Source organism: Mytilus edulis, chromosome 11, assembly GCF_963676685.1.
Source record: "Mytilus edulis chromosome 11, xbMytEdul2.2, whole genome shotgun sequence".
NCBI classification, from domain to species: domain Eukaryota; kingdom Metazoa; phylum Mollusca; class Bivalvia; order Mytilida; family Mytilidae; genus Mytilus; species Mytilus edulis.
This window is the reverse complement of record NC_092354.1, coordinates 4,604,350-4,619,439: the sequence shown is the minus strand read 5'-3', so window position 1 is coordinate 4,619,439 and position 15,090 is coordinate 4,604,350. Positions and strand designations below refer to the sequence as shown.

Sequence of the window (15,090 nt, the reverse complement as noted above, 5' to 3'; positions counted from 1 at the left end):
TGCCTCAACCAGGGACTTTCTATACTAACGGGACTCGTTTTTATTGATTTTAACTGATTACTCAGCCGCCTGTTTAAAGCTACCACCCAACAATAAACTTAGTTCTGATATACAATGCTAGTATATATTTGCGTACTTCACAGTACATTGTAATTGTATAATTATTATTAGTTGTATATATAAAATCTGAATAAAAGCGATTTAAGATGACAACAAATATAAGATTTGAAAGAATGATGAATTATTTAACTGAGACGTATCGTTTTGAAGAACACCCCAGTTGTGTAAAATGGTTACCATATCACACAAGATGGCGGCCACTAAAAATTCAATGTACAAATTCCTCAAAGTTTAAAGATCAATAATTAAAAGACGAGAAATATTTTGAAAAACATGAAAAGCAGTTTGCAATGACAAAATGTATAAAATTTCATAAAAACGATTTTTTTTAAACTTAAACATATACTTGTAGTTTACTTGTAGTTATGTAAAATACTTCGTAAATGTGAAATGATTTGCTATAAAGTCACGTGACATCAGCTACGGCCATAATCAGTCTGATAATATGTATAGATATCGTTATAAGTGACAAGTCCCGTTAGTATAGAAAGTCCCTGCCTCAACCAAACTTTATGAATTCTATACAAAATGCTTATTACCACTAAACAAAAATCAAATTTGAATTTTGGTACCTTCCCTTTTACCATTCTAGAGTTATGCTTCTTACAAATGGAAACAATGGGGAATTTTTCGTTTCTGTTCTCTCTCTTAAGTTTACTTCATAAACATTTTATGAAACTTCAATATAATATATTTTTTTTCAAATTAAACTGAAACTGACATTTATTAAGTACAAAGGTATCGGTATAACTATAGAACTACATGGTGTCAAAATATAAAATATTTTTGAACAATGCTAAAAAACTTTGAGAATACAAGTAGTTCTATCTTGTTATTAGTTGGTTACCAACACAATTATGTTTTGAGACAATGTGTGAGTTGGTTACCAACACAATTATGTTTTGAGACAATTTGTACTTGTTATATATATTTAAACTGAAACTCTTATACTAAGCTTTTTTTATAGAAGGTGAATGTAGACGTGGTTAGTGTGACATTCAGTTTCACTAAACTAACATACATTATTGTTTAGGGACAAGCTGATGCACCCCTAGGGTTGCGAGTTTTTTTCGATGTGTTGGTGTCCTTTGACTGTTTTCTACATGTTGGTCAGGTAGTTGTCTCTTTAGCGCATTCCATGTTTTTATTTTCAATTTTGTTGCAGGATCAATGCATTTTGACCACAAATGAAACACAATTGCAAAATGGTATAAGTGCCCATATTGATGCCTAGTGTTATAAATTATTCATTGGTTCCCATTTTTGTCGAGCTTTCGACTTTAGTCGAAAAAGCGAGACTAAGCGATCCTACATTCCGTTGCGTCGTCGGCGGCGGTGGCATCCACAAATATTCACTCTTTGGTTAAAGTTTTTGAAATTTTAATAACTTCCTTAAACCATACTGGATTTCTACCAAACTTGGACAGAAGCTTGTTTATGATCATAAGATAATATCCAGAAGTAAATTTTGTGAAAATAAAATTCCATTTTTTTCCGTATTTTACTTATAAATGGACTTCGTTTTTCTGCGGGAAAACATTACATACACTCTGTGGTTAAAGTTTTTAAAATTTAAATAACTTTCTTAAACTATCCTGGATTTCTACCAAACTTGTACAGAAGCTTATTTATGATCATAGGATAGTATCCAGAAGTAAATTTTGTGAAAATAAGATTCCATTTTTTCCGTATTTTACTTATAAATGCAGTTAGTTTTTTTGCGGTAAAACATTACATCACTCTGTGGTTGTAGTTTTTAAAATTTTAATAACTTTCTTAAACTATCCTTGGTTTGTACCAAACTTGGACAGACGCTTGTTTATAATCATAAGATAGTATCCAGAAGTAAATTTTGTAAATGACAAATCCATTTTTACCATATCTTACTTTAAATTGACTTTTTTTCTTCCAGGAAACAACGCATTCACTCTGTGGTTGAATTTAAAAAAAATTGATAACTTTCTTATACTATTTTTTATTTGTACCAAACTAAGACAGAAGCTTGTTTATTATCAAAAGCTAGTATCTAGAATGAAATGTTGTTAATATTTTGTACCTGTGTATCTGTATTTACTTCTAAATGGACTTAGTTTTTCTTCCAGTTAACATTACATCCAGTCTGCAGTTAAAGTTTTTAAAACATTTTTTAGATTCATAAACTATCCAGGATTTTTTACCAAACGTGGACAGAAGCTTCCTACTTACCAAATATGCTATCAAGCGGAATACTTTTATTGATTTTTCCCTCATTTTTGTTGATCCTGCAATTTACAGCAAAAGTAGGCGAGACACTGGGTTCCGCGGAACCCTTACAATTTTTTGAAATATTTGTCAATTTAAGATAAAACAAGTTTTATACACCAATTTAAATGAAACTTGTATTTTGATGGAAGATATCCTGGATAAATCAATTGTCTGAAAGTCAGCAGACATTTAGTCTTCATAATCATGAAATATCAACTATTAATAATTAGTTCTCCCATCATGTTGTAACTGCGTCACTTTCTATTTATAAAAGGGAACACATTTCATCCGGAAATCTGAACCTCACCAATAGAGCAGAAATTCCTGCTAAACTAAACCAATAGTTCCAAACGGTGAAGTTGAAAGTAATGTTTACAGACACCATCACGAGTTGGTTGACTGTTATGAAATATTCGTTTCACAGATGATAACGGATTATGTCGTATCTATGGCAATGTCAGTTTTTGAGTTTGAATGTCCCTCTGGTATATTTCGCCCCTATTTTATAATATCATATTTGTCTGTATGTCATTTTCTTTGTTAGCCATTGCAATGTCAGTTTTTGAGTTTAAATGTCCCTCTGGTATATTTCGCCCTATTTTATAATATTTTATTTGTTTGTTTCTCTTTTTCTTTTTTAGCCATGGCGATGTCAGTTTATGAATTTGAATGTCCCTCTGGTATATTTCATCCCTATTTTATAATATCATATTTGTTTGTTTGTGTTTTTCTTCGTTAGCCATGGCAATGTCAGTTTATGAGTATGAATGTCCCTCTGTTATATTTGGCCCCTATTTTATAATATCATATTTGTCTGTTTGTCTTTTTCTTTGTTAGCCATGGTAATGTCAGTTTATGAGTATGAATGTCCCTCTGTTATATTTGGCCCCTATTTTATAATATCATATTTGTCTGTTTGTCTTTTTCTTTGTTAGCCATGGCAATGTCAGTTTATGAGAATGAATGTCCCTCTGTTATATTTGGCCCCTATTTTATAATATCATATTTGTCTGTTTGTCTTTTTCTTTGTTAGCCATGGCAATGTCAGTTTATGAGTATGAATGTCCCTCTGTTATATTTGGCCCCTATTTTATAATATCATATTGGTCTGTTTGTCTTTTTCCTATTTTAGCCATGGCAATGTCAGTTTATGAGTATGAATGTCCCTCTGTTATATTTGGCCCCTATTTTATAGTATCATATTTGTCTGTTTGTCTTTTTCTTTTTTAGCCATGGCAATGTCAGTTTATGAGTTTGAATGTCCCTCGGGTGTATTTCGCCCCTATTTTATAATATCATATTGGTCTGTTTGTTTTTTTCTTTTTTAGTCATGGCAATGTCAGTTTATGAGTTTGAATGTTCCTCGGGTGTATTTCGCCCCTATTTTATAATATCATATTTGTCTGTTTGTCTTTTTCTTTTTTAGCCATGGCATTGTCAGTTTATGAGTTTGAATGTCCCTCTTGTATATTTCGCCCCTATTTTATTATATCATATTTGTCTGTTTGTATTTTTCCTTTTTAGCCTTGGAGATGTCAGTTTATGAGTTTTATTGTCCCTCTGGTATTTTTTTGCCCTATTTTATGATATCATATTTGTCTGTTTTTCTTTTTCTTTGTTAGCCATGGCAATGTCAGTTTATGAGTATGAATGTCCCTCTGTTATATTTGGCCCCTATTTTATAATATCATATTTGTCTGTTTGTCTTTTTCCTATTTTAGCCATGGCAATGTCAGTTTATGAGTATGAATGTCCCTCTGTTATATTTGGCCCCTATTTTATAGTATCATATTTGTCTGTTTGTCTTTTTCTTTTTTAGCCATGGCAATGTCAGTTTATGAGTTTGAATGTCCCTCGGGTGTATTTCGCCCCTATTTTATAATATCATATTGGTCTGTTTGTTTTTTTCTTTTTTAGTCATGGCAATGTCAGTTTATGAGTTTGAATGTTCCTCGGGTGTATTTCGCCCCTATTTTATAATATCATATTTGTCTGTTTGTCTTTTTCTTTTTTAGCCATGGCATTGTCAGTTTATGAGTTTGAATGTCCCTCTTGTATATTTCGCCCCTATTTTATTATATCATATTTGTCTGTTTGTATTTTTCCTTTTTAGCCTTGGAGATGTCAGTTTATGAGTTTTAATGTCCCTCTGGTATTTTTTTGCCCTATTTTATGATATCATATTTGTCTGTTTTTCTTTTTCTTTGTTAGCCATGGCGATGTCAGTTTATGAGTTCCAATGTCCCTCTGGTATATTTCGCTCCTGTTTTATAATATCATATTTGTCTGTTTGTCTTTTTTTCCTTTTGAGCCATAGCGATGTCAGTTTATGTGTTTGAATGTTCCTGGGGTGTATATTTCGCCCTATTTGATAATATCAAATTTGTCTGTTTGTCTTTTTCTTTTTTAGCCATGGTGATGTCAGTTTTTGTGTTTAAATGTCCCTCTGGTGTATTTCGCTTCTATTTTATAATATATGATATTTGTCTGTTTGTCTTTTTCTTTTTTAGCCATGGTGATGTCAGTTTATGAGTTTGAATGTCCCTCTTGTATATTTCGCCCCTATTTTATAATATCATATTTGTCTGTTTGTCGTTTTCTTTTTTTAGCCATGGTGATGTCAGTTTATGAGTTCTAATGTCCCTCTGGTATATCTCGCCCCTATTTTATAAATATCATATTTCATGTATTTGTCAAGGAAAAAAAACATATTCAGTGTGTTTAACATAATTTTCTCCATTATATATACGATCACAGCTTGTGAAATTACCTCAAAATTAATAAATAACCCACCGAAAAGGAATGTATTTAATCATGGTAATAAACATTCAAAATAGTTGTTTACTTCATGTACTTAGAATAAATAGTACTTGAGGAGTAAACTTTATGTGCTAAATGCCGGTAAATAAAAATATGAATGACAGTAATTGACTGACAAGATGTCATCATGGATGACTGCCATACATCATTCTTAGTGTTTCTTCTACAGAAAACATGTAGAAACCATGCAAACATTTGAAAACTCACAGTTTTCCCACAGCACATGCAAGCCTTGTTTCAGATTATTTTCTTCCAAATGGGAAATGATTCAACTTTGATAATCAAATCCTGTTAGAACAGACTAAACAAAAAAATAATGTGTTCTGATATAAAAAACATATGATTTAAATATTAGGATACATTGTTTGTTCCATTGTGGATCTAAGTGAGCGATACAAATTGTTTTATCATGTAGCTTTTATAGACTGGTATTACCTCATAATATAAACTATATTTTAAGTCTGATAACATCTTCTTCATTTCATTTTTATAGATGTTGCATTTTGGCCCAAAGAAAATAAAACAAGGAAAACCTTCAAAAAGATGTCTGAAAATGGAATGATACAAAAAGTAGACCTCTACCAGATTTGGGAACAAGAAGAATTCCGTCAGATTTTACCATTTAAAGAGTACATATTTGATATGCTGATACATCTAGATATCGTATCCGAACAACAGAGATATCATACAAAAACAGGAAGTCGTCTACCAATAGAAAACTTCTTTGTACCCTGTATGCTTACACAAAGAAATAATACAGATTACTTGACACAAGAATGTACACCAGAGAGGACTGTAAGTTTGGCCTTTGTTTTTAAAGGAACCATCATACCTCCAGCCTTACCCAACCGTCTAATATGTGCATGTCTGAGTATGTGGACATTAAAAGAATACCAAGGACGGAAACTTATGTTTTCTGGGTTTGTTGGGTTATCATTTGATAAAGAGCATGATATTGTTGTCTGTGTAGAAGGAAATAAGATCTTACTGTACCTTGTCCACAAGCGCTCCAAGGGCCTGATAATACCTGATATAGCCAGCAGTGTCCGGAATTGTTTGTTTGTTACTTTGGAGAGAATATCTGAATTTTATCAGTCAACTATCCATTGTAAAGCCAGCAGCAAGTTACCCTTCCTCACCGAGTACTCCTGCTCGACATTAAACTGTTTCACTTCAGAAAATAAGTTGGTCTCTGAGACTGAGGAATGTTTTTGTAAACACGGAGAAAACATTAAAAATAACTGGCGTACTTGGAACAAGAAAAAGGTATGTAAATAATTTTATAGGTACATCATTGCGATAAATTAAAAAAGGATTTCTAAACCTGGGCATATGTGGCCAAGTTCCCTTATTGGATAAGATAGTTACTTTATTTGCATTATATGTTAGACATTCAATCTTTTAACATTATGTTAGAAATATGATATGGTATATGATTGTCAACGCGACAACTCCCCACCATAAACCAAATGACGTAAAATTCAGAAACCTATGTTACATATCAAGCTCTTAAAGTCGTTACGTAAAAATGTTTGTACATTCACAGACAAATTTATATCTGTACAAACTTTTTATGTTGGCATGATAGTAAAGAGCAATAGACGAATGTATCCGACAGAGGGACAAAGGATAATAATTTTTCTACGGCACCTCTATGTTTACACGTTTTTTTTGTAAGGTAGAGGAGTGGATTAATATTTATAATATTTACCTGACTTTGCTTGTAGTAACTGTCAGCATTTGTCAATATTGTATTTGTTTTATCATGTGTGCTTTTGTCATTAGTTTCACACATTTTACAAAGTGAAATGTTCTTTTGTGGACCGATGAGCAAGTAGTTTGTTTACATGGAATTATACAAATACTTGAATTGTAGGGTTATTTTCTATTTTACAGGAGCAAAAGCAGTGTGATGCTAATTGTCCAGGTAAATGTATCATTAATCTCTCTGCACTTCCATATTATTGAGTTATCATTTAACTATTTCAATATCCAATTTAATTCCAATCTCATGACATAAACCATGCTACTGATATGCTTTACCTTTGTGCTGTTGACAATATTTCACATAATTCAGATTGAAACTTCTTTGGAAAAGTAATGGATTTTAACCATCTGTGTTTATACAACAACAAAAGATATATGTATTAGAAACTTTCAATTTAGAATATATGATTTGCATGTTAAGTTAAGATTAATTGCTGTAAATTACTAAAATATATCCTATATGTCATATGTGTAAATTGTCTACTTTTGCTGTCATCAAATACAACTATGTGCTGTACATAAGGTAATACATGTAGGTGTATTTTGTGAAGATAACTTCGAAGAATTTAGAATTAGATTACTGCATATGTTGCTCAAATTGCGAACTTCCAATGTTGAATAATTATATCATCTTAACTCGGTATATAACATACTCTCTTTACACATGCTACAACTTATCTTTCAGTGCTTTTAACAAGTTCATTCACTGCTATCAAATAGCTTATTATAAACTATTATAATACAATATATGCACATAGTTAAATGAACTATTTTTGGAGTGTAAAAAGTTCTTTGGATGTTTTAAATAAATTTCGTGTTTTTGATCGTCCCTTTGATTCTGGTTTTTTTTCTACTCTTTACACTACACTTCTACACTATCTTATCAAACAAAAGTGTTCCTATTTAATTAAATAGTATTTTGGTAAATATGAATGCAAATATATGTGCTGCAACTCATTTAAAGCCTTCTTCTCTAAAGAGAAAGGTACATTATATATGCTAGGTATACTTAATGAGGGTGTGATGAGATGATTGAAGCTGTTATTTTCCCCCTTGATAACAATTATGTACGATTCGGAAACAAAGTTTGTCAACAGGTTGTAGGTATCCCTATGGGCATTAATTGTGACCCTTTAATAGTTGTATTGTGTTTGTACCGTTATGAATCACAGTTTAAGACCAATCTCAGTAAAGACCCGTCTAAATTGCATTTAATTGATAAATTCAACAACACTTATCGTTATCTTAATGATATTTTGTCATTAAATAATCAAGTATTTTATCAATACACTGCTTAAATTAACCCAAAGAAACATACTTTTTGAATAAATCAAATTTAAATGGTAATAACTTTCCTTTCCTATATTTAGATATTTCGGTTTTAAACGGGAAACTCCACACTAAAATTGTCAATTTTCCATTTCTAGATGGTGATGTTCCTTTGGCACTATCTTCAGTGTTTATATTTCACAGCTCGTTCGCTATGCCCGTGTCTTTTGTTACGTATTTGATTTTAACGAACATAATCTATGTATTACTGGTAAATTATTAAGCCAGGGATTTCGTTACCATAAATTACTTAAATAAAATTGAGAATGGAAATGGGGAATGTGTCAAAGAGACAACAACCCGACCAAATAAAAAACAACAGCAGAAGGTCACCAACAGGTCTTCAATGTAGCGAGAAATTCCCGCACCCGGAGGCGTCAAAACCTTTACTAAATTTGTCCATGAATATAAAGACTTGGTTTTGAAGTTTGGTAGTACCTGTAGACAACTTATTTGAAACCGGATTAAGCACATCCTTATTTTACGGAAATTTTGTCAACCGAAATTTAGAAACGATCCTAGTAAACTTATCGATCCTTCAAATAAACTTATTCTAAAAGGTTAACAATTCAACACTGTAATAAGATAATTGAATATTGTTTGTATTGGTATTAATATTGATTTTGTTATAAATCAGTAAATTAGAAGCAAACTAAATATTACTGGTATGCTATATACATAAACACATTCATGGATCTACGATATGTCGATACATGTACTTGTCATTGCACAATGTTTTGTTTTTCCCTGACTATTTAGGACGTCTTTATACTAAATCCATTGGATGTTGGATGTGTACGGATTGATAATATAGTCTTAGAAGCATGATTTTTTATTAGTTGTTAGTTGCTTTGTATTAGCTGTCAGTTAACTGCGAGTACTCTCAAATCTGTATTAGGTGTCGTTTGGTTGTTGGGATGTACTAGTTCCCGGCCACGTCCACTTGTATTTATAGTATTTTTATTTTTATCCATCTGATGAGTGAAGCCTTTTTCAACTAATTTTTTTTAGATCGTTCTTATGTTGTACTGTAATTCCGTGGTTATCGTTTGTTTATGCGTTACATATTTTTTTATCTTTCATGTTTGGTAAATAAATTATGCCGACAGTTTTCTTTTTTGGATTGTTTGACATTGTCATTTTATAGCTGACTATGCGGTATGGGCTTTGCTCATTGTTGAATGCCGTACAGTGACCAGCAGTTGCTAATTTTTGTGTCATTTGGTCTTTTGTGGAGAGTTGTCTCATTAGCAATCTTACCAGTTTTGTGTTTCTCTTGTGTTAAGAGAGAAATGGAAATAACAGCACAAACATTATGTGTGGTAAGTTATTACTGCAATGGACTTGTACTAATTTTTTTTTTTTTTTTTTTTATATATTTGGTATATGGTATGGTTTTAAGGTGTGCATGTCTGTCTTGTAATGTTCATCTGCAATTGACCAAAAATTGCATTTGAAAGTACCATGACCTAATAGAGACATGCAATGTCATATTAAGTTGACTTTTCAGCTACATTTTGGGATTATTTTTTTTTTACATGCTTAGTTTGTAAGCCTTTATATGTCATATGTCGTAATTCTCCTCTTATTTTGAAGTGTTTTCCTTAGTGTTGGTTTGTAACCCGGATTTGTTTTTTCTCTCAATCGATTTATGAATTTTATGAATTACAATATACTATTGTTGCCTTTAATTATATACTACATATCCTAATATATATATAAAATTTGCGAAGGCAAATTTACAGATCTAACATTGTTGGGTTAATGTTTAGACGAATTGTTTATATATACATATATACATGTGTTTTTATTTTCATTTTAGGTTTGAGTGGAGATGCGTTATCTCAGATCCCAAGTAACACAGAGTTGCTTCGTCTGTCTGTTAATTGTGAGACACGCATGGTACACGATTTGGCTCTCCATCTTGGAATGGAAGAAATGGTATGGAGTGATATGGTAGAAAATTACCCAACAAATACACAGATGGTTAAATTTTTGACACTGATGCATTTGAAAGAGAATGAAATAACATTCACAGAATTGGACAATGGATTGAGAGAAATGGAAATAACAGCACATACATTATGTGTGGTAAGTTATTACTGCAATGGACTTGTACTAATTTTTTTTTTTTTTTTTTATATATTTGGTATATGGTATGGTTTTAAGGTGTGCATGTCTGTCTTGTAATGTTCATCTGAAATTGACCAAAAATTGCATTTGAAAGTACCATGACCTAATAGAGACATATGCAATGTCATATTAAATAATAGATTCTAGTTTTTATGTTGTGTTTATTTATTTCACTTTTCTTCAGTTTCCCTTTATTTGTCTTCAAGATATCATGTTTCTTTTGATTTGATTAACTTTGAATGACTCTCTATCTGAACATACTACCATCAGGTTGTCATTGAGCCTTCAAAATTAATTTTGTGAAAGTGAAACATAGCAATCCTTTATTCTGGTTTAGGCATCGGCTGCAACATCAGCATTTAGGTCCAGTCTGAGGTTATGGTTTAACTAAATTAACTTTTTCAATCCTTTCTGGAATTATTATGAAATGTGGATAGATCCTTATTAATGACTAAAACACAGTATCCAGTTCTTGTTAATATCGGGTTATATGACCGTAGGCAGTTTTAGGAGGTCACCTCGATGGTTAATTAAATAGCATCTAGACTAGAATACACACAAAGTAGTGATAAATATTATCGACCACATGCATCGTGAATTGTTTATTTAGGACTTTTTTTATAATTTAAATATACATGTTAATAGATCTAATTTATATGTTATAATTTGAGTCAAATCGATAAGCATGCATTTGACAGCTAATGTCCCTTTAATGATACATAGACTTTTAACAGTTAACAAGTAGATAGAGTCTAAGGTTAAAGTTTGCTTCACATCAAATACTTTGTCAAACCTTCCTAGAATTTTATGAAACATTGGCAGAAGTTTTTTAATGATTACGGGTAAAAGATAATGTCTGATGCAACGTTTTGAAAATATATTTTCATTTTCAGTATCCTTTTAAAAGATGGACTTACTTTTTAGTTAACATTTACCGACATTTTGGGATTATTTTTTTTACATGCTTAGTTTGTAAGCCTTCATATAACTTGGACCGAAGTTTATCTTCTTGACCGAGAAGTAGCATTTAAAGAGAGACAATCGAAAAATTCTGTATTTTACTGACAAATGGACTGAGTTTTATTAAGTCAACATTACACTTTGACACGCAGCAGCAATCGGAACCGAGACAAAGGGTTCCGTGTAATCCCTTAAGAATATTTGAAATAATTTTTACGTTAGGCATTTCTGGTCCAGGAGGACCGTGGGGTTTGATTTGGATACAAAAGTTGTTTGTATTTATATTTCCTTTGTTTTCACTTATGAGAAATTGTTGATATTGTTTACTATATACGGTACGTGATATATATATAACTTAACACTTTTTTGTTGATGTTATAGTGAAACTCAAAATTCAGTATCGACTATTTTGTTTGTTATGTCGCTTTGCTACATAAGTTGGTCTTTTTGTAGGAATTGTTTAGTAATTTGACCTGTTAAATCTGTCTGGGTTACTCACCCTATGGTGTTCCTTTAAACAAACAACTGTCATACAAGTGTGAGGTTTAACTGGCTATAAACCAGATTGAACACGCTTTCTTTTCTGAAAATGCCTGTACCCAACTAATGAATATGGCCGCTGTTGTTCACCTTTTCAGTTGATTGATTTCGTATAAATTGGTCAAGTTTTGATAAGCGTCCTGTTTTTCACCTTTTCAGTTGATTGATATCGTATAAATTGGTCAAGTTTTGATAAGCGTCCTGTTTTTCACCTTTTCAGTTGATTGATATTGTATAAATTGGTCAAGTTTTGATAAGCGTCCTGTTTTTCACCTTTTCAGTTGATTGATATCGTATAAATTGGTCAACTTTTGATAAGTGTCCTGTTTTTCACCTTTTCAGTTGATTAATATTGATATAAATTGGTCAAGTTTTGATAAGCGTCCTGTTTTCGAATTTGTCTTTGAGTTTGGTACTTTTGTTAAACTTTTTACATTAATGTTTGCCAAGGTTAAGTTTATATGATATTAATCTTTGACCAAAACCGTCATAAGCAATGAGTAATTTGAACATGTCTTTATGATTTTGTCTGGACCCTTTACTTCTGTAATAACTGTACGAACTTGTTTCCACATAACATGGATCAATGGTAGATGTAACTTATCACCCTGAAATAAATTAATGTTTAATATTATCATATTTGCAGGTACGTCAGAGAAAACAAGTGAAATCTAGTAAGTACTTGGATATCTAAAGTTTTTTACATGGTATATTCAAAAGTGTTATGTTTTTCATACTGTTCTGATTCGAGAAAAAACATCATAAATGTAATGCTTACCTTGGTACAATATCTAATTAAGGGTAGTTAAGGTAAACAAAAGGTCATCTTGATTCCTTTTCATCTAACTGTGCAACTTGTTGGCTCACCTGGCCAAGTTAGCTTTTCTCGTCACTTGGCGTCCGTCGTCGTCCTTTGTCTGTCGTCTGTCGTTAACTTTTACAAAAATCTTCTCCTCTGAAACTACTGTGCCAAATTTAACCAAACTTGATCACAACCATTATTGGGGTATCTAATTTAAAAAAATGTGTTCGATGACCCGGCCAACGAACCAAGAAATACGGTAAGGTATACATTTTATTTAATAGTCCATTGGTCAATGTGTTGTTTGGTAGTTTGCCGGGAAATAATGGGGCAGTTGTATTTGGTTTATGGGATGATTGTAAGGTGAAGATGTCCGACTGGTAGGTTTCCACTGACCCTAATCCCATTTTTAGGATTTATTGTTCAATGTTCAGTTTGATTGGTTTGCTTTGTTTCCTTAATACTAGTATTCTGAAATGTATACATTGAAAATGTCTAAATTTAATTTTCGACTTTAACCACCCAGTGAATGAAATGACACTAATAATAATCGATCTGTAATGCTCTTTTAAATGCCGGTCATGACCCTTTAAGAATTAAAATAATTTGGATGAGACAATAATTAAAAGTTGGTAGTCCAATAAGGGGGAAAATATGCCCTTGAATAATTACAAAATTACAATGAAGTAACGGGGGAAATATTTAGGTTCGATTTTCAGCTTCAGCTATTGTCTCATTTCCAGAGAGCATGAATTGAATCTAGAAACTGTATATATTACCATATTTGATTTGTAGCGCCAACTGGAAAATAAATGCAATTGTTTACCCTTGTGTCTCACAAGCATAACACGCATTTGACTGTCCAGGATAAACAATATGCCATTGTTTAAAAAAGCATTCAAGGTAACACTGCAATATGAGTCTTTGATTAGTTTTTAATAATTCTCTGTAGATATATTTTTTTTTTATTCCAGGTATTTCTGATGATATTCTAGACTGTATTCCATCAGATGAAATTGTAGACAGATTAGCACCGCTGATTGGCAAGATAGTTTTTCAACTAGGAATAGAACTTGGACTGTCTGTAGAAGAAATAGAGAGTATCAAAGAGAAATGTGATCGTGATTTGACAGCACAGAATAAGGAAGTCTTGTTTACATGGAGGAAAGATAGAACAGTGAAACCTACAATACGGGTTCTTGAGCAAGCTTTTGTAAATATTGGTAAAGGAGCCAGGTGTTTAAAGGAGGTTGTAAAGGATGTTGATCCAAATACACTTAAAGCAGTAGAAATTGTAACAGGTAATGCTACATGAACGGTCTAAGTAAATAAAAAAAAAGACACTATATAAGGTATTATGTAAATAAGTTATTCAGTACAGGGAATATGTATATCATAGATTCATAACAGAAATACATAGAATCAGTGCTAAAATAGTTTTAATACACAATGCCACTGAAATTACGTGCAATCAGGGAAATATTTAAAACAAAGTGTTTCTATTGTACTTCATCATATGGTTAAGCACAAATATCTTTCTACTGCCTTTGTCTGACCTATTAATTTAATGATTAACCAGACCTTGGTCACTATTTTCCTAATAATTGCTAAGTAACGCCAAGTGATGACAGCTCCGAAAACATTTGCTGCAGGAAAAAGTAGTGGGAAAAAATCCAAAACAGAAAGATACACAAACTGGAAGGGGTGTGTTTTGTCAACAGTCCAATCCAAACTGATAATTTTACATGATGATTCTTTCTTAACTTATTGAAATCAATGTACATTGTAATATACTGACATGTTTTGTATTTCCTCTTTTGCAATAAAATTGAGAATGAAAATCGGAACTGTGTCAAAGAGACAACAACCCGACCATAGAGCCACACTTTACTTTAAATTACAATTACACTCAACTTGATTTAATCTGTGTATTATGACACTTCATGGCGGTTTTCTTAAAACTAATAATATGTTGTTCGAGAAACAACATTTAGGAAGAAAGATAAGAAGTTAGCAATATTATTTAACTCACTTTCCGCTATATAGATGACGTTCTTTCACTAAACAATTCAAAATTTGGTGACTATGTGGAACGCATCTATCCCATCGAATACTACAGATACAGTCAAGTCGGCTTCATATCTTGACTTACATCTAGAAATTGACAATGAGGGTCGGTTGAAAACAAAACTATATGACAAAAGAGATGATTTCAGCTTCAATTGTGAACTTCCATTTCTAAGTAGCAACATTCCAGCAGCACCTGCATACGGGGTATATATCTCCCAATTGATACGATATTCCCGTGCTTGCATTTCCTATCATGATTTTCTTGATAGAGGGTTGCTGTGTACAAGGAATCTATTAAACTAAGA

At 31.9% G+C, this 15,090-nt stretch overlaps 1 protein-coding gene across 1 annotated transcript in view; it reads left to right on the top strand.

The window, feature by feature from the left end:
* LOC139493903 (uncharacterized) overlaps positions 1–15,090 on the top strand; it is an 89,333-nt gene that overhangs the window by 71,555 nt on the left and 2,688 nt on the right. Inside the window, exons 14-18 of the mRNA XM_071282065.1 lie at positions 5,678–6,450; positions 7,081–7,111; positions 10,103–10,371; positions 12,560–12,587; positions 13,690–14,016. Of these exons, the coding sequence (XP_071138166.1) occupies positions 5,678–6,450; positions 7,081–7,111; positions 10,103–10,371; positions 12,560–12,587; positions 13,690–14,016 (1,428 nt within the window). The remainder of the gene's footprint in view (positions 1–5,677; positions 6,451–7,080; positions 7,112–10,102; positions 10,372–12,559; positions 12,588–13,689; positions 14,017–15,090) is intronic.